The 19,704-nt window shown below is 50.0% G+C and overlaps 1 protein-coding gene across 1 annotated transcript; it reads right to left on the reverse strand.

The window, feature by feature from the left end:
• Nucleotides 1-2,481: 2,481 nt before the first annotated feature.
• CLU (clusterin) lies at nucleotides 2,482-19,217 on the reverse strand. The gene is made up of 9 exons (XM_043564733.1): nucleotides 19,088-19,217; nucleotides 15,302-15,433; nucleotides 13,862-14,010; nucleotides 10,413-10,583; nucleotides 8,476-8,884; nucleotides 7,322-7,426; nucleotides 3,896-4,125; nucleotides 2,979-3,154; nucleotides 2,482-2,723 (listed from the first exon to the last, which is right to left on the reverse strand). Exons 2-9 carry the CDS (start codon nucleotides 15,393-15,395, stop codon nucleotides 2,714-2,716), a joined length of 1,344 nt encoding a protein of 447 aa, XP_043420668.1. The 5' UTR covers nucleotides 15,396-15,433; nucleotides 19,088-19,217; the 3' UTR covers nucleotides 2,482-2,713.
• Between the last annotated feature and the right edge of the window lie 487 nt (nucleotides 19,218-19,704).

Below are 19,704 nucleotides of genomic sequence, written 5' to 3' on the forward strand. Positions count from 1 at the left end.
ATCCTGTCATCGTGACTCTGTGATCAAAGGGTAACCCCAGTGGAGATGACGTCAAAAGCCTAATTGGAGGCCCTTTGGGAAAGTGAAGCCCGAGCCAAATGGCCTTCCATTGACCCACAACCTCCACTTAGTGGTGAGCTCTGTTCCGCATCATGGGCAGCTTCCTGGCTCTCACCCCTCCTCTATTCCCTGCTACTTCACTGAGAAGGGTGGGCAACCCGAGGTCCCGTACAATAGCCCCTGTGGGGCACAATGAACAGAGGTCAGATGTTCTTTCATCCAGACCCCTGGGTCACACACTTTTCTAATGAAGGCGACTCCTGGAAGCCTTTGTAATGTGCCTAGAGAGTAACCGTGGGACCTAATGGAATTACATGAAGCAATTGGCCCAAGTTGTAGAGCACTTTAGCTGGCTCACAGCTACTGGTACAGTTGCACAAGCTGCACACTGCGTAATTCCGGTGTCATTTCACATTGCAGTGAGCAGATTCCTTTTTGTTACAATTCCCTGGCAGAAGGCCATCAAGTGTCAACACAAGGCCTAACTGCAGGTTGGTGGTGCCACCTTTACCAGGCAGATACTAAGCCCTCTCTTCTCAGAACATCTGGCACTGTTCCCACTTTGCTCCAATAATCCTAGAAGCCAAAAACCCAGGGCCCATTAGCCATGGTCCCCCTGCCAGAATTCCCCACATCTCATCCCTGCACTTTGGTGATCTCATGTCCTGCCTTGGTTTTTCTAGGGCCTCAGACCAGGACTTCTGTCAGGGATGGAGAGACATCCAAGGACCCTCAACAAGGCCACCGTGCAAAGGGGGAAAGAGGATGGACAGTTTGGGTCCCAGCAAATTTCAGAGTAGCTTTAGACTATCTTTTAAGGTGCTAGCCTAGGACAGTTAAACATTTTTTAATGTTTATTTATTTTTGAAAGAGAGAGAGAGAGAGAGAGAGAGTGAACAGGAGAGGAGCAGAGTGAGAGGGAGACAAACAATCAGAAGCAGCCTCCAGGCTCCAGCTGTCAGCACAGAGCCTGACGTGGGGCTTGAACTCACAAACCACAAGATCATGACCTGAGCCGAAGTTGGACACTTAACCGACTGAGCCACCCAGGTGCCCCTAGCCTAGGAAATTTAAAGTAGACTGCATATGGACGCCTGGGTGTCTCGGTTGAGCACCTGACTTCGGCTCAGGTCATGGTCTTGTGGTTTTTGGGTTCAAGCCCCACGTCAGGCTCTGTGCTGACAGCTGGAGCCTGGAGCCTGCTTTGGATTCTGTGTCTCCCTCTCTCTCTGCCCCTCCCCTGCTTGTGTTCTGTCTCTCTCTCAAAAATAAATAAACATTAAAAAATAATTAAAAATAAAGTAGATTGCATAAAAAGCAACATGTAGATACTGTGGCTGCCAGCATCTAGAGACATAATAGGAAGCAAAAAATAAATTTTGAAATCTGGTATGTGACATTAATGTGATGTACAATTTACAATGAGGGCCATTTTAGCAAAATGCCTTCTGAGCTTGTAACCCTAATTCATACAGATCATTAAGTGAATCATACTAACTTTACTCCGAATTTCCTTGAGGCTAATACTAAAATACCAGCTTCTTTGATGACCTAAGCCTTGCAGTCTGTTCCTTGTATGGCAGAGGTCCTTACAACTTAAAGAAGGGAGAGACAAGGAACAGGTGATGTAAGAATATTCTAAGTTTTTAATTTATGATGTAGACTTAGCTACAATCCTGGAATGCGGCCAGATGTTTTTTTCTTCGTGTGAAGTATATTTGATGAAAAGAATTCTATGGCTACAAAACACTCATAAATGGAAATGCTTAGTAACTTAACGTTGAGGGAGGTACCACAGTTAGGTGGGGCCACCTGCTGGTAGCATAGGGTACTGCAACCTAGCCAGACTGCAGACTAAGAAGTCAGATCTCGCCATCAGGAAAAACCCAAGTGGAAGAGAAATCATGGTGGAGGGGACAGATGTAAGTAAGGGTTGTATGGATTGACAGCATACCAACAATGTCACGGTGAAGGCCGTGCCACAGGAATTCCAAGTGAAAAGGAAATCACCCCGTTTTGTCTTTTGCGGACTACAGTTTCCATTAGGAAAATAGCAATTGTATATTAAAATACCCAGTATGCCTTATTAGTACCCTCTCTTCACTCTGGTTTTCAAGGTATTCCTTCAGATCTCACCCCCCCCCCCGAATCAGAATACATCAACGGTTTTATAATGGAATGGCCAAGATTCACTTTTCAGAAATCTATTTCACTTGGCTGTTCGAACACATTTCTCTCCTCCTAAAAGCAAGAATCCTTCGGTTAAACTTTGTCACGCTCCACTTATTCTCAATTATATGGTATTCCTTATACCATCTTTGCTACTGCTTTTTCTTTTCTACTTCTTTTTTTTTCAATATCAAAATGCAGGCATGTGGAAGATAGAAAAAAAACAGCATAAAAGGAGGACACCCCAGAGCATTCTGATTACTGGCGGTTTTATTGAGTTAGTGGCACGTGGGACTTCTTCCCATGATCAGCGAACGCAGGCATTACAGCGTGGAGTCCAGAGGGAGGAAAGGCTGGGTGAAGGGACAGGAGGGCAAGGCCTGGTCACTTGGTGACGTGCAGGGCTCTCTCTAGGGGCCTATCGCTCATCTTGGGGGCAACTGAACTCAGACGCCCCCATGTTTGGAGAGGCAATGTTCACATCTCATTTCTCCCTGAAAATGAAATGAAGGAAAATGGAAGGTGAGGGCTCGATATTCACTGACAGGCAGCAACCAATACTCAACTTCTCATCAACAAGGAAAGAACATCCTTCAAAGGAAAACTAAAATGTCCACTGATTTTTCTGCCTTCGTCCCTGGGCTCTGGCTACTGGTGCCATCATTCCCAGGCTGGCTATGCTGCCCTGTTTCTGGCTCCTGCGGACCTGCTGGGCCCGGAAGGATGACAGGTAAGGCCTGCATACTCACCCGTTCTTTTGACGGTATTCCTGAAGGGCCTTCTCTGCCACAGTCTCCATAAATTTAGGATTGTTCCTGGAGACTTCCTCTGGGACCATCACAGAGATGGGGTCGGAATCAAAGAGCTTCACAACCACCTTAGTGAAGCCAGAGGGAACGTTGGAGTCAGAAGTCTGGGAGCTCACCTAGAAGGAAGAAAGGTAAGAGAAGGACTGAAAAACTGGTCCAGATGGACTCATTCTGCAACAAAAGCCAGGCAGAAATCTGGACAGTGGACCCCTTTTGCTTTTGACTGATTTTGACATCTGGACAACTCCGTGAACAGAAATGCCCAAGTTCAGAGACACTTGTCTGTTCGTACAAACATTGTCTGCAAATGACCAGTCTGTGGGGATCCCCACAGAGACAAATGGGTCCTAAGCCACCATGTTTCCTTTGGGCCAGTGGCTTTGGCTGGGCCAGTGGCAGAAAAGGAATCGGGGAAAGAAAAACAAAAAAAAGGTTCCCAGCACTAGAGAGAAGCTTTCTATCCCTGGTAGAGAATAAGGCCCCAGTTCATGAAGCATCCAACAGAGCAAGGCAGCTTCGTGGAAAGAGCACAGGCTTTCTGGTCAAGCACACGAGTTCAAACGCCCAGGCGAGTCACCTACCGGTTATTAAACCTTGGGCGCGCTGTTGAGTCTCTCTCACTTTCCTCAACCGTAAAATGGGGTCACGACAGTCTACACCTCACGGAGTCATGAGGCTTCTGTGCAACCATGTGCATAAAAGCTCTTATGTTTCCTGCCATGTGACAAATGCTCGATCCAAAGCATAAGGGCTGCCTTTAATACCTTCATCCCATTTACTCCCAGGGAAGGTTCCCATCGCCTCCGGACCGTGTCCCGGGCCCCCGAGCTTCGGTGCGCGGCCAGGACATGACTCACCGTAGTGACCTGGAGATAGAATGGGTCTTCACTCTGAGTGAGATTAGCCAGCTGGGACACCCAGCTAAACTGCTCATTCAGCTGCTTCAGCAGAGAGGACGTGTTGAACATCTTCTCCTGGTAGGACCGAAGCAGCTCGTCGTACAGCTTGGTGAACTTCTCTGCCATCTGCAGGGAGTTGTTAAGTTCCTGCCGCAGCAGCACCTGAGAGGGGTTGCTGGCAGAACAGTCTGCCCAGAGATGGGGGGGGGGGAGGGAAAAGGCAGAAATGTAAAAGGAAAGCTAAAAAAGGATAAAAACATGAATGGAAATCCGTCCTCGGAGCCAGGACCGAAAGCAGGGCTACTGTTAAGTCCCGAGCCACAAACCACGTGTTGTCAGTCTGCAACGTTAACAGGGCTTACCCCAGAATGTAAACCAGCACGCAGCTTCCTTCATCGATGAAGTCTTGCTCTGGAAAACAACGTCACCTGAACTAAACAGTGTCCTTAGAGACATCATTGATTTACCTTTGGGTGCAAGACCCTTATCTCCTTGGAAGACTGGTGACAAGCAGTGTGGACCACACTTTGAGAAGCACTGATCTCAGTCTCTGTGCTCAGACCCGGACCTGCTCTTGCTGCCCTCGTCCCCGGATGGATCATTTCCGGAGCGAGGGAGGGGTTACTTACGGCTACCCTTTGTGGGGATCTACTCGGTACCAGACACGACATAAGTGCTTTAGATAGCCCCTGTCTCCGATAATCACATCTATTCTGCCTTTAAGTATTACCAGCGATGAAACTGAGGCCCGCAGAAGTAAATCAATTGCCTAAAAGTCATAGAATGAATGATTCATGGGCTACTCAGAGTAGGCCCTTCCTACTCTGAGTCTATGGTTCTGGAAAATTCTCCAAGCCTGTCTTTGGAGCATATCTGCAGAGCTGGAAATCCGGTGCCAACAGTCAAAAGAGGCAAAAGAGCTGGCCAGGGTCCTCGGGGCACAAAGCACAGCAGCCTGGTGGCTGGGGGTCCCGGCTTGCCCATCTTGGTCCTTGAATACTCACTGCAGGTTTCAGATTGAGAAGAGCTGGCAACTACCCACTATCTCTTTACAAACTACTGATTTTCTTTCCCTAATTTTTTCAAAACTCTCCTAAGGAGGGTGCATCCCCTGACTTGGGGAAGACAGATCTTTGCACACTGCATTTAATATAAGTGATTACCATAGGTATTGCAACTTCAAAAATGTTAGGTGGGGCAAGAAATAAAAGCCAGGTTGAAAAGACAATACAATGAATAATCTTAACTCTTTCACCAGAGAAGAATTAAAAAATAAGGAAAGCCATTGAGAACCCAGACTGTCTGGAGCAGTGGATCTCAACTGGGGGCTCTGCTAACCCCCAGAGGATATTTGGCAAGGTCTGAAAATAGTTTTGGTTGTCAGGACTGGTGGGGAAGGGAGGCAACTGGTGCCCACGGGGAGAGGCCAGGGGTGCTGCTAAACAGCCCACAGGGCACAGGACAGTGCCACATGACAAAAAATCATTTGGTGTGGATTGTCAGGAGTGCCAAAGTTGAGACACCCTGGTCTAGAGTGTTCGGGCAGTGCGTGTTCATTTGGTTCAAGCACCTTCAGTAAGAGGTGGTGACTCTTTCTCAATGCAGAAGAGAAGGCAGTTTAGGCAAGCTGCGACCAGTGACCATTAACCTCAGTGCTGGGTCGGGGGCGTCTGGGTGGCACAGACGGTTGAGCGTCCAACTCCTGATTTTGGCTCAGGATATGATTTCACGGTCATGGGTTCGAGCTCTGAGTCAGGCTGTGCGCTGACATCGTGCAGCCTGCTTGGGATTCTCTCTGCCCCTTGCCCCACCCTCATGCTCACTCTCTCTCTCTCTCTCTTTCAAAATAAATAAATCAACTTGAAAAAAAAAACAGTATCAGTGGTAGGGGTGCCAATTTGAGCCCTGGCATCTGTGCGTCTCTTCTTCTGGCCCTAAACAGGACTTTCTTGTGGCAAAGTACTATGTAATTTCTGCAACTCTAACTACGATATTTTATGGGAAAAGCCCGGGAGGCTTGGTTGAGTGCTCATCTACACTTCATACATCAGCCTCTCACAGCACTTGTATTTATTTTGCAGTGGCTTCTAAAATTATAGGAGTGAGGCTAGGAATATTTAACTAGACTCTGAAGGCTTGCCCTGGCAAACCCAAACGTATTAAGAACAAAGCCACAAGATTGATCTGCAATGTACAAGGGGAACAATTAACTCTTTCTGAGCACAGACTATTGTGTGCCAGGAACCATTCTAGATGCTTTGACAGCTGTTACTCAAAGTAACAAGAAACTAGTCAATGAGCAGATCTAACAAAACTGAGGGCAACAGCTGAAGGGAAGTCCAGTTGACCCTCAAATGTGTCCACAGTGTGGATTCTATACCAGGCAGTACTGTGATGTCGTTTTTCTCTTCTTCATGATTTTCTTTCTTTTCTTTCTTTTCTTTCTTTTCTTTCTTTCTTTCTTTCTTTCCTCCTTTCTTCTTTCTTTCTTTCTTTCTTTCTTTCTTTCTTTCGTAAGAGAGAAAGCAAGAGTGCAGGAGGGAGTGGGGGAGGGGCAGAGATGGAGGAAGACAGAGAATCCGAAGTGGGCTCCTCGCTCAGACAGAGCCTGAGGCAGGGCTCGATCTTACGACTGTGAGATCATGGCCACCAGACACCCCCTCTTCTTTATGATTTTCTTGATCTCTTTTGTTCTAGCTTACTTGAAGAATACAGTACATAAGACACGTTGAATATGAACTACATGTTAATAGACAGCTTACGTTATCGCCTCCTTTTACCCCCTCATTGTTCAAGGGTCAATTATATTTCCTTTGCTTCGGGACCAACCACTACCGGTGACCCATGTGTTCTGGGGACAGAACACCAAACACTGGTTAAAAACACGTCCCAAACGCCTAGCTCTCCAACATAAGGGTGTCCTATAATCTTAAGAAGTTACTCAACCATCCTGTGACTACGAGCTTTCACCTCTGTTAAGACAGGGACAATAACTGTACCTCACTTAGGATCATTCTGAGGAAGTGAGTAAATGTTTGCCAAGTGTTTATAGCGGTGCCAGCAGAACACACGGTAAGTGTTTGTTAACCAGAATACGTATTCTCTAAAGTTCCATCATCTGCAGGGGAAGATGAGGAGGTCTACCAGGCTGGGCCCTGGGGAAGAAGATAACTGGGGAAATCAAAGAATGCTGTCTCCCGATTTCAGGGACAGCCCTCCATCTTAACCCGTGTCTACAGATGAGGGGCCCAGGTGGAGCAGGGCCGAGGACCGTCCCCAGTGCCACAGCCAGAAGGCAGCAGAGTGGAATTTCAAGTCCCATGTGTCTGACCCCATAAAGGGAGCCCCAGTGAGGGACCAGGGACCCAGGGCTCCCCGACTCACCCACTGACAAGATCTCCTGGCACTTGTCACACTGGTCCTTCATCCTCAGGCACCCCGTGGAGTTGTGACGGATCTCCTTGCACACCATACGGTCTTGGTTGTCTTCTGGAGACACAGGAGGGAAGGGGGAGTCATGCTGATGGCCCACACAGAGCAATATAGTGATGGGCCACCCAGACCTCACTGATCCTTCCACGCTCCCGTTTGCCCCCCTGAGATGCAGGTTGGAAAGTAGTCATCTGCCTGCAGACTGATCGGGGCTCCCCACAGAAGGACCAGGAGCTGGCTCCCAGGGCCTCGCCTCCCACCGTCTCTGGGGGATGAGACCCTCCCGCCGCCACACTGCTGTTAGCTCCACGGGCCTCTCTTTGGCATCAGAACCCATTTTTGCTTTGCATTTCATCTGGCTCGTTTCTCTCCCCCTAGCCAGTCAGCAAGCCCCTTGAAGGCAGGAATGGGATCCTCCTTTGAGCCGCCTTATAACACAGGGCTCCCCCCATTGCGGATATGCAGTAGATGCTGTTCAATTCAAGGTCCTTCTGTATTTCCAGACCATTTCAAGCCAACACACTGCAGCATTTAGGAGATGGTGTTGGCCAACTACGTCTATTAGTTCAACGAAGGAAATCAGTTCTAAATATATTGACTTTTCATGTCCATATTAGACTTCATTCCCTGAAAAAATATTCACTGCATGCTCATTCTCCACCAAGGCCCCAAGGTTATAGCCATGAACATTACAGTCTAAACTGTAATATGGACTCATTATATAATTGGTCACCAATATATGCATGGCATCCACATAAAGCCACCTGCGTTCCCGAGAGAAAGGCTGTCTGGTTCTCTCAAATGAACTAATCAATGTCATGACCACCAGTTGCTGGGAGGGGCATGGTAAACTTGGAAAAAACAAGGTTCCAAGTCTGGCAGGGCTAAGTTTGACCAGGTCATACTTTTCCGGCTGTGAATACTTGGACACACTCCTTTACTGTCATAATTTTCTCCTCCTTAAATGGGGATAATACCATTCATGGAGTTGCTGGGGGAAATAGAGACAACACACGCCAGGCCGCCAGCAATGTTCTTAGACTCTACTGAGCTTCTCAATAACCTGCTAGTTCCCATCCCTTAGGAAGAATGAGACATTTTTTCACCTTCTGTGAATTCCATCGGAAAGTGGTAGGGAATTCTCTGGAGGTTGATGTCCATGGCCTGTTGAGCCTGGTGTATCATGTCGAAGAAGGGTTGAAACATGTCGTGGAAGTTCAAGGGTTGGAATGCAGGGAAAGGCATTATGTTCCGGGCGAAGCGGGACTTGGGATTGAAGAAGAAAGGCCTCCTCTGTAATGAGCTGAAGGGTGAGTAGTGGTAAGTATCCTGGGGCTCACGGGTGAAGAATCTGTCCTGGAAAAGCTCGTCCATAATTCTGGATGCCCGGTTGAAGCTGTCCTGCATGACGTCCAGGGCGTGGGTCTGCTGCCGGTCGTTCTCCAGCAGGGAGTCGATGCGGTCGCCATTAATCCAGAAGTAGAAGGGAGAACTCTGGTTCAGGAACTCCTCAAGCTGTAACAGGCAAAATGGGCAAGTTAGGAGAAGGTTGCTAAGGTCCCAGCCTCCTCCTGGCCTCCTGCGTGTTGAGAAGAGCCGATCCTGACCCCTCACTGCCCTTGGGTCTCCTCAATCATAGCACGTGACCAAAGATCCTGCTGGGACTGGCTCCCTGGCCCCCCAACTGGGGAGCCAATGCCCTTCCATTCTACCTGCCCAATGGGGAAGAATTTAGGAAGGCCTCTGAGGCCACGAGATGCACAGACCCCCGTCACCTGAGACTAGTCTCTTCTTTGACCACGAAGGATCCCACACCTCTGCTCAGCCAAGAGCCAACTGACAGCCTTCAGTTCATGAGCTCCAACCAGGCGAGGCCCTCAGGGGAGGATGAGATCAATATTCATGTGGCAAAGTTCTTAACTCCTTCTGCCTAAGCGGGCACAAGGATCTGCTGTACCACGAAGCTGTTCCATTACCCAGCTAATAATTTCTAGAGAAGAACCTTCTAACAGATGGCCAATACCTGGCACATGTGTGGTCCATGACTTCACATTTGTGCACTCATAGCAACTGATGATGGGCGCTCCGGGGGGCCCCAGTGCCGCCGCAGCCCGGACTGATTAGTTGCATCAGGGCTTGTGAAAGGAAGCTGTGATGTTGTGATTTACAGTAAGAAATGTATATTTGGTCTTCGTGGGGTTCCTAAAGCCCTTAGAATTTCCTTCCAGGAGAGCAATAAAGGTCTTTTGTTATGTTAATGAGGCGGCTTTTGGAAAGCACCTAAGGATGGGGGCTGGTGGCCAGAGGAGCGAACCCGGATGAGAACAATTAGAAGGTGGAAGTTTTAATCCCACCTCCTGATGTCGGGGGGAGGGTGGGGGGGTGGGGGGGGTGGGGGTGTGTGGAGCAGGGAGGGTCTGGAGGTTGAATCCATCTGCAATGGTCAATGATTTTATCAATCATGACCACGGAAGGAAGATTCCATAAAAATCCCAAAAGGATGGGCTTGAGGAGCCTCTGGGTCGGTGTACATGTGAAAACACTGGAGAGGGGCGCCCTCTCAGAGGGCGTGTTAGCTCCCCACCCTTTCCCCACACCTTGCCCTATGCATCTCTTCTGTTTTTTCTGAGTTATAGCCTTTTATCAGAAACCAATAACCTAGTAAGCTAACTGTGTCTCTGAGCTGTGAGCTGCTCTGGCAAATTAATTGAACCCAAGGAGGGGATTGTGGGAACCTCCACTCTGTAGCCAGTCGGACAGAAGCACAGGTGACAAGCCAGGCTTGGGATGGGCGGCTGAAGCTACGGGGTGGGGAGGACGGTCCTGTGGGCCTGAGCCCTTACCCTGTGGGATCTAATGCTGCCTCCCAGGTGGACAGTGTCAGATGGGGCTGAATCGTAGGCTGCTGTGGGGGAATTGCTTGGCGTGAGGAACACCCCCTGCGCGTCGGAACTGGGTGTAGGGGCGTAGAAACATATTTCACTCAGCTCTCCGCACCCCCCACTCAGAGCCTAGCTGTCCTCAGTGGCGCGTCCCCTTTCACCTGTTGGCCAACCAGGCCTGAGCCGCTTCTGCAGACACGAGCGTAGAACTTCATGCAGGTCTGTTTCAGGCACGGCTTACACTCCTCCCAGAGGGCCATCATGGTGTCATTGCACACCCCCTGGGACGCCTTCAGCTTCATTTCAGAGTCCTTGGTATCACTTAGGGCATCCTACAGGGGGACACGAGGCCAGGTTAGCCACACGGAAACCACAGGCTTCACGCTTTCCAAGGGTGCACGGCGATGCCTGGCCCTCCACCGCTCAGGCGGGTCTTTCCAGGGCTGGCCACACAGCGTGCTTATTTCCTCCTCTGGCTCCTATATCCCTCACTCGCCTGGATTTCCCTCCCCACCCAGCTCTAAATACCTTCCCAACTTCAAGACCCCGCTCTTCCTTACAGTTTTGTCCAGCCACTAGAACCCATGTGGATATCCCCTTCCTCTGATGCTGCACTTAGTCTCAACCCCAGGATTTACCACTCCCTTATACCTAATTTTCTCTTCTCCACTTTTGGGGTTTAAATGTTGTCTTCCAAAGCTTCCACCGATGTCCTGAATCTTATTTGTCTATTGCAGCCACAGTCCCTGGCATGCAATGAGAATAAGCAAGCTTTCTTGATCAAAGTCACTGGGCGTCTGGGTGGCTCAGTCAGTTAAGCGTCCGACTTCCACTCAGGTCATGATCTCACAGCTTGTGAGTACAAGCCCTGCCTTGGGCTCTGTGCTGACAGCTCAGAGCCTGAAGCCTGTTTCAGATTCTATCTCTGTTTGTCTCTGCTCCTCCCCTGCTGTCTCTTTCTCTTTCAAATATAAACATTAAGAAAAAAATTAAGGTGGCTCAATCAGTTAAGCATCAGACTCTTGGTTTCAGGTCAGGTCATGATCTCACAGATGGTGAGTTCGAGCCCTGTATTGGGCTCTGTGCTGGGATTCTCTCTCTCTACCCCTCCCCTGATTGCTCTCTCTCTCTCTCTTCCTCAAAGTAAATAAATAGCCTTAAAATTTTTTTTCTTAATTAAAAGTTAAAGTCACAACAACTACCAAAACTCTCTCGTACATCCATGTCACTTGGTCCAATAATTCTATAAGAATCCATCCCAAAGAATTCCTGCCATAAAGGGAAAATCCCTATGCATGAAGATATTTGTTACAGTATTCATTTATGGCAGAAAAAAAATACTGGAATCAATCCGGATGCTTAAAACTAGAAGGCCAGTGAAGCAAATTGTGGTCCACCCAGAGGCTGGACAAGTAGTTTGGCAGGGGTGTTTGTAGTTAAGTTTTAAATAGCGTAACAAGCACTTTTCCATGTTAACAAACCGTGATTTTGAGTATAGCGGCTGTCAAAAGAATACAAAGGGGAAAATGTAGTAAAAAACGAATCACATGTTAAAAGTCCTCAGGTAAGAGGGTTATGGAAAACTTTTCCTCTTCCACTTTTCTATATTAAAGTCTCAACAAATGAATGTATTAACACTTCCAAGAAGAATGAAGTAGACCATCCACACTGCAAAGCAAATCTACACTGTGAAGAGCTGACCAGGAAGACACGGACTTCCAAGAGATCCCTCCTCTGTTCCAGGTCCCCTGCACCCCTGGTACCCTGCTGCTGCTGGAAAGGCCACCATACCTCTTACCAAGCCAATTCACAACCATCAACTGCCCTGCCCACTTCCTCTCTTTCCCGTTCACATACTGAAGAACTAAGAAGCAATGTAGTCTTGGGGCACCTGGGTGGCTCAGTCGGTTGAGCGTCCAACTTCAGCTCAGGTCATGATCTCACAGTTTGTGGGCTTGAGCCCCTCGTCGGGCTCTGTGCTGACGCCTCAGAGCCTGGAGCCTGCTTCAGATTCTGTGTGTGCGTGTCTCTCTCTCTACCCCTCCCCTGCTCACGCTCTGTCTCTGTCTCTCAAAAACAGATAAATGTAAAAAAATAAAATAAAAAATAAAAATAAGTAATGTAGTCTTTTCTTGAACTTGATGTGCTTTTATCACAGAATCTGGATGGTAGAATATCCAACTGTGATCATGACCACAAAAACTCCAGAACAAGAGTTGTCAGCCACCTCTACATGAGCTACTTGAATGGTGAGAAAAAAACCACTGAGGCCAAGGAAGGGCACGAAGTGTCAAAAGAAAGAGCTGCCTCCAGGCCAGCATTTCCTGAAGCAGCTTCCACGGAATTGTGCTAAAAGCTATCAGGGGGAGAAAAAAGGATGCTCTGATCAATTCCATTTGGAAAACAAAGGGTTAAGTGAAATTACACAAACTTCTTCGCTGCAGAACTTCTCAGAGCCTTTATTTTATGTATTTAGTTATCCTTTATTATCTTTTTTTTTTGTAGCTTTTAAAAGTTCAAAACAAAATTTCTAGGGAGAGAGCACATGAGCAGGGGAGAGGGGCAGAGGGAGAGAGAGAGAGACTCTTAAGCCTGATGTGGGCTCACAACTGTGAGATCATGACCTGAGCCAAAATCGAGTCAGATGCTTAACAGACTGTGCCACCCAGGTGACCCCTCAGAGCCTTTAAAATGCTTTACTATGGGGGCTCTGGGTGGCTCAGTCGCTTAAGCGTCCGATTTCAACTCAGGTCATGATCTCACAGTTCGTGGGTTTGAGCCCCGCGTCGGGCTCTGTGCTGACAGCTCAGAGCCTGGAGCCTGCTTCGGATTCTGTGTCTCCCTCTCTCTCTGCTTCCCCACTCATGCTCTGTCTCTCTCTCAAAAATAAATAAACATTAAAAAAAAATTTTTGTAAATGCTTTACTATGCATTATGGGTCATGAAGGTAGCAGGTGACCCCGTCTTAGCATTTCGTTCATTAGGGGGAGGGAGGCAATGGGAGTAGGTTTTTAGGGTACACTTAAGGAGACTATTGATTTTTAAAATAAGTTGTTTATTGCATTGTGGTGTTTTAGTTTTGTTGAGTCATTAAGCACAGTCTAGACCCGCTATTTTCACTATTGGACTTAGGTGTCTCTTCATGAAATAGAACTCTAGAAAGCCGGGGGGCAATACAGCTGTGTGCCTGCCTTAACCCCAAAGGTATTGTCCCTACTAGGTAAGCTTCCTGCCGGCAGGGCCCCATCCCCCCCCTGACCTGGGACAGACCTTATCCAAAGCCTACCTTGGAGCTTGCATAGTCAGGGTTTAGAAAAATCTATTGAAGTGAATCCTGGCATCATCAGTCCCTGCGCCAGGCTGGTAAAAAAAAAAACAAAAAAAAAAAAAAACAAAAAACAACAGATCCAAGATCTCACCCCTTGAAGCTTTCAAAAGCAAAGAAACTCTCCCTATTTATTAACTGCAGCCCCAGCATCAGCTGACACCGGCCTGGAAGGGCTGAGGGTCACCCTGGCAACCCAGCAGGGCCCCACAGGAGCCCGGGCCACCCCTCCTCTCTAGCAGAGGCGAGCCAAGGGGGAGGGTGCGGTCACCTGGCTGTCCTCACCTCTTTCTTCTTCTTGGCTTCTTCTAAGTTGCTGAGCAGGGATTTGCGCTCTTCGTTTGTCTGTTCTATCAGAGTCTTTATCTGTTTCACGCCCTTGAGGGCGTTTTTAATTTCCTTGTTAATGTACTTACTCCCCTCGGTGGACATTTCTGCAAGAGAAGGGTAGGGAGGTAGAGGGAGGAGAGAGGACGAGACTGCGATGGGGCATGTAACCCTAGAACCAGCTGGAAGGGTCGGGAAGGCCAGCTGGGTGTAGGAGCTGCCGGGGCTGGCAGTGCCCACCCTGGCAGGCAGCCTCCGGGCCCCAGCTTTGCCCTGACACGGGTTCCCATCCCAGGGTGTAGCGACTACACCAGCGGCTCAGGAACACCCCAGAGGAGGGATAGCAAGCAGCACCACGCCACGACACCCTTGCGGCTCTAGAGAACCAGCCTGCCCAGCTGCAGAAGAAAACTTTCAAGGAAAACAAAAAATCCTGAAGTGTGACTGTTTAAGCACCAAAAGGTAAAATATTATCTTGGATACAAGTGTTTCTGGAATTCGGCTTAGCCGCACGTCTGAGTTCTTTATTCCACGGTTCCAGGTGATGGGGGACACAAAGATGAACGAATGGCACCGTTCTGCGAGGAGACTGCAATCAAGACACAACACCGCGTGACAAAGGCAATGAGACGGTGTCCCGAAGAGCTGAAGGAGTAACAGCTAAGGCTTTTCTGGCGGTTATCCTGGGCCAGACACTGAGTTCGGCCACTTCACGCGCCTTTTATTTAATACTCTCTGTGCTGGCGTCGTGCCCACTGCATACATGAGGAAAAGGAAGCACAGTGAGGTCAGATACCTACCCCAGGTTATACAGCTAGGGAGTCACAGAGGTATCAGATGCATACCCACGTCCGATCTGAAAGTCTGAGTTTTCAACTACTGCCTGCAGAGAAGCAGTCAGCTTGCAGGACACGGGTGGGGAGGAGGGAGGACAGGTTTCAGGAAAGGCCTGGCGGAGGAGGGTACCCCCGGCTGGGCTCTGAAGGAGGACATTTCTCCCTTCCTGGATATGGAGCATTGAGTTTCTAGGTGGACTGGTATCAGATACATAGCAGGCGCCATGGAAACTCAGAAATGGAAACTCACAAGGCGCAAATGATCCAGGCTTCGTAGACCTTTGTGGACAAGGTGGGAGCACAAGACAAGCGGACTGGTGAGGGAACAGCCCAAAAGGAATACAGCAGCATCCAGTGCTTTCTGAGCACTTGAGATACACCTGAAAAACGTCTAGGAGTCACCTGACCACAAAGAACCTAGGCCAGGCAGCTTGGAGAGACGAGGCTCTGGGAGAGGCCGGCCCGAGCCAAGCAGACCTGATGCACAGGAGAAAACAGTCTTTACCACTTGGGGCCCTGACAGTGAGGAAGTGTGGCCGAGGGGAACCCCTGCTCCACTTACCCTGGAGCTCTGCGTCTGAGACCGCCTTGTCTCCCAGAACCCGTCCATTCTCACAGGTCAGCAGCAGCCCCACCAACAGTAGGAGGGTCTTCATTGTGCCCGGCTCTCCAATTCTGGAATCCCAACAGGCCTCTGTTTGTAGAGAACAGGAGACTGTCATGGTAACAGCTAGACAGCCTGCTGGTTTCCGGCCCAGCCTGCAGCCTACAGCAGCTTCCCTGGAGCCCTGCCCTCAGCCAGCCCCTGAGCTGGCAATGCTGTGTTTTTATCCCTGGGGAAATTGGGAGAAAAGATCAGTCTTGCCCCTGGACACCTTCAAAAGAAAGCAGAGGCGGTGGGTACACGGAGGAGCCATAGGAGAAGCAGCCTAAGGCAGAAGAAAGGAGAACTCTGGAGTCAGAGCCCTGGGCTCAGGTCCAGCCCTTCCCCTCCTCCCCACCCTCCTCCTCCTCCTCCTCCTCCTTCTCCTCCCCCTGAATTGCTGACTAAGACTGGACACTGCTTTCTGCATCCAGAAAGGACGTCTATCTGATGATACCTGCTCATATCAAATAAACCCTCAAAACACCTCTCTGGGATGACTCACCGGCCCTTTCCATCCCCACCCCTAACTCCCTAACATGGGGATGGCCTCCCAGAGCTCAGCAGCCCCCCTGCTGTGTGCACCACTAATCCTGCCCACAGGCATCACCAGTCAATCACACCTTTTTCTCCACTGAGCCTTAACACCACCTAAAACTGCTTTTTAAGACTCAGAGGCAGTGACAGCCAACCCTTTGGGTCGGCAAAGGACAATAAATCCCATTTGCCATCCCTGGCATGAGATGTGAGCCAGGCAGCATAGATTTGGGGTATAAATACAGGAGAGCAGAGGGTGGGGCAATTGTGCTCAGAGAGGGGGGAGAGAGAGAGAGAGAGAGAGAGAGAGAGAGGCAAAGTCAAGGGGTTAAAGGTGGGCCCCCTGCCTCCCCAGGAGAAGTTCCCTCTGGATGGACATGTGCCTCGGCCCTGCCAGGTCTCTTTCACAGGGCTGTTCCCTTTAAGCCCACAGTAGGGTGCCCTGCCAAGGTGCCCCTGCCACCATTCAGCTGACTGCTCGGAGCCCAGGACAGCCCAGTCTTACACAATGGACCCTTTCCCAGAAGCTGAAGTTGTTGCCTAAAACAGAACCCCCCTCCCCAGCAGCCTGTCTTCTGGCCTCCCCCTCCCACTGCTTATCTGAACTCACTCATTTCCCATAACAGAGCAGGGAGGTGGGGTTGCCCCCTTCCTGAAATCGTGAACATCTACAAACTGCCTTCAGCTCAGCAGGCCCGTATGGACACTTGGTAGCACATTAATAAAGGAAGCCTCTCCCAGAAAGTAATTAGTAAAACAGCCAAGCTGTGGTTCCTCCACTGGCCACACAGAGCAAAGGAGCAGCGTGGGAGAAGAGAGTGGGTCATTGCCTTCCCCAAAGACAGGGTGGGTGGCTGAGTCGGGGTGCTATTTCAGGCCTGCCAGAAGGCCCAGGGCTCCTGGGCTCTGCCCTAGCTGCTCACTGAGGCCTGAAACACCTCAGAGAGAAACAGAGCTTTTGTTAGACCAGAGAGAGAAAGCCAGCAAGAACACCCCTTGGGAAGAGGCCCCTGGATACTTCTCAGAAATTCATACAAGAGCCTCAAAAATAGGTTTGGACCAGAAGAGCACTGAATGAGGAGTCCAGAAACCCAGCAGCCAGTGCAGAGACTCCCATCAGGAGCCTGGGGTCCACTGGGGGGCCAGCAAGTCCTGAGCTGAGAAAAAGATCAGTCTCCTGCCCCATTGCTCCATCTCAACTGGGTGGGGGGGGGGGGGGGGGAGAGGGGAAGCAGGACCCTGAGACGAGATAGGGGCTCCCCAAGGTTGGCAGCAGGCTGGCCACCCCAGGATGAGAATCCAAGCCCTCCCAGCCTCCAGCCCAGTGTTCTTTCTTTGACACTAAGTCAATTAAATCTGAGCCTTTAATGTCCTCATCTGTAAAACGTCCCCAACAAGGACCTCAGAGATGGGACTGTGTTCTGTAAATACTGGGGTCTTATATAATCATAGTAAATTCTGACGATGTCGAAATCTGACCCAGGACCAACTGTGGGCTTTAGCAATATCTATCGGGGAAGTGGGGGGAGGTGGCATGTTTGGAGAGGGTCAGAGGGACTGAAACGGGCACCCGTGGTCCCTCCTTGTGTGGCTTTGCTATTAATGCAACGATCAGCTCCTTTACAGTATCTAAGAATCAGCCTGAGGTGGGATGGGGGGGGGGGGGGCGCTGGGCGGCGGCGGGGGGGGGGGGGTGTCTCATTATCATGCTGATTCCAAATGTGAGATTGACACCACTAGTTCAAGGATGGCACTGGAACGGGGGCTGGACAGGGAACTGCTTGCCCTCAGACTGTCTGCGACTGTCCTGGGGGCCTGGCTGCCGGTTGCTCTGATTGGACAAGCCCAGCCAAGGCCCTCCTTTTCCCCACAGCCCCCAGGCAGGCTCTTTCCCCCAAGGAGGCTTAACCCTAGGAGAGGGAGCCACGGGAAGGACACAGGCATCTACGCAAAGTGGTCACGCAGCTAGTGAGCTGCACGGTTTTTAAAGCCCGAGGCCCAAGCTCCTATCGAACCTCCTCCCCAAATGTAGAAAGTAAAGGAGAAAAAAAAATAATACACCTGAAATTTACACCATCCAGAGGCAAATACTAGCACTGTGGTATATTTCCTTTTATTTTCTATGGATTTGTATACAATTAGATCCCTTATACCCACTACCTCCAAAGAGTCTTTAAAAGCACCCTTTTGTGGCTGTGTAACAGTCCATTTTCTGGTGTACTCTTATTTCACACGGTGGGGCATTTAAATTGTATGTAGTTTCACGCTGTTATTATAATGAACACTCCTGCCAGTATCCTTTCATTGTATCTGTACTTATTCTTAAATTCTTAACCTCTCTCTTTTAAAATCATCATCATCATCATCCTCAGCAGCATCTTTTTTTTTTTTCTTTTTTCCTTTTTTTTTTAGGTCCAGAAATTCTGGAAGATCAAGGCTTCAGTTCTAATCCCGATTCTGACACCTACTTGCTGTTTATCTTGGGAGATGGTCCTAAACCTCTCCAGGCCTCAGATTATCATCTATAAAATGAGACAGTTGGATCAGACGTCTGAGGTCTGATGGAGTATGCCTGACTTTTCTCTGATGCATCCTGGTGCGTTGGGAAGCAGAAAGAGTGGGATTTAAGTGGTTGCAACATGTACTTAAAATCAAAACATAAACACACTATGGAGACAACTAGAGAATTCTCAGGAGCAAACAGGATGCCTCAAGCTGGCTAGCTGACAATCATCACTGGATATCAGTACCTGTACAAGGAAGATGCTGCAGGCAGGCCCTTTGCGGGCACCCGGCTCCGCCACTCACTAGTCTGGGCCACCGGCTTTAGGCATTAGTTCTCCAAGTCTTTGTCTCCCCATCTTTGCAGGAGGGTCATTACACCTGTCCTATTTAGCCCATCCAATTGTGGCTGGAGCTGGCGAGCGCCGGAGCTCCGGAGTCCCGGCCCTTGCGCCACCCCCAGCAATTCCGCCTCCGGCTCGGCGGCCTAGTGATGAGGATCGGACCACCTCCCTTCCCCGGTTTCCCGACTCCATCCAAAGCGCGGCTGTGACAGCCTTGTGAGTACCAGCGATCTTCCTGTCCTCGCCTGGGTGCCACCCCCGCCCTCCCGTGGGTCCCGATGGGGCTCTGCCCCGGGTAGACGAGGAGGTGGGGACATCTCACCGGTCAGCGGCGCCCGGCGACGGTGCGCTGCTCCTGGCGACGCGTGCTGAGCACCGCGAGGCGCGCGTATTTATAGCGCTCAGCCTCGTATACACCCCCTTTAGGGCTGGCTGCAAACCTGCATGACTCACGCCCAAAGAACGCCGTGGAATTCACCGGGAGCTTTCTGGAAGCTGGCGCCAGAGGGGATGCGGAGGTGGGGGGTGGGGGAGTGCTCCGGTACAGCACCCGGCGGGGGGCGCGTAGGGTGGAGGGGAGGGGAGGCAGGGCATCTGCACCGCGAAAGGCCAGACGGACGCTCCGTACCGCCGAGCACCGCTCCCCAGGGGGTCGGAGGGAGGGGCTCAGAGTTGGAAGACGGTGCCCCCAGGAGGGGAGAGCTTGAGTTAACATAAGGCCGCTGGGCGAACCCTCCACAGGGTTCCAGGGGTGCACTGTGCTCCTGAGCGGTTCCCAGTCCAAAATAAAATCTCATGGCTCTTTTCACATTGAACGTGAGCCATTCCTCTTGTTTCACTGAAGTAGAAGAAGCATCAGAAATAATGCGGGTGGGATGGGGAGGGTGTTGTGCTAGAGAAGAGCACCTAGGAGGAAAGAAACGATTTCTCCAACCCCAC

This window comes from Prionailurus bengalensis, chromosome B1 (assembly GCF_016509475.1).
Source record: "Prionailurus bengalensis isolate Pbe53 chromosome B1, Fcat_Pben_1.1_paternal_pri, whole genome shotgun sequence".
NCBI classification, from domain to species: Eukaryota; Metazoa; Chordata; class Mammalia; order Carnivora; family Felidae; genus Prionailurus; species Prionailurus bengalensis.

Excerpts from the sequence above, each read along its gene's own strand:
- CLU (XM_043564733.1), bottom strand. The coding sequence starts at position 15,395 with ATGAAGACCCTCCTACTGTTGGTGGGGCTGCTGCTGACCTGTGAGAAT. Across the intron at positions 8,885-10,412 it reads CAGGCCTGGTTGGCCAACAG|CTTGAGGAGTTCCTGAACCA; the intron begins GTGAAAGGGGAC and ends TGCCTGTTACAG. Across the intron at positions 7,427-8,475 it reads TCCGATGGAATTCACAGAAG|AAGACAACCAAGACCGTATG; the intron begins GTGAAAAAATGT and ends CTGTGTCTCCAG.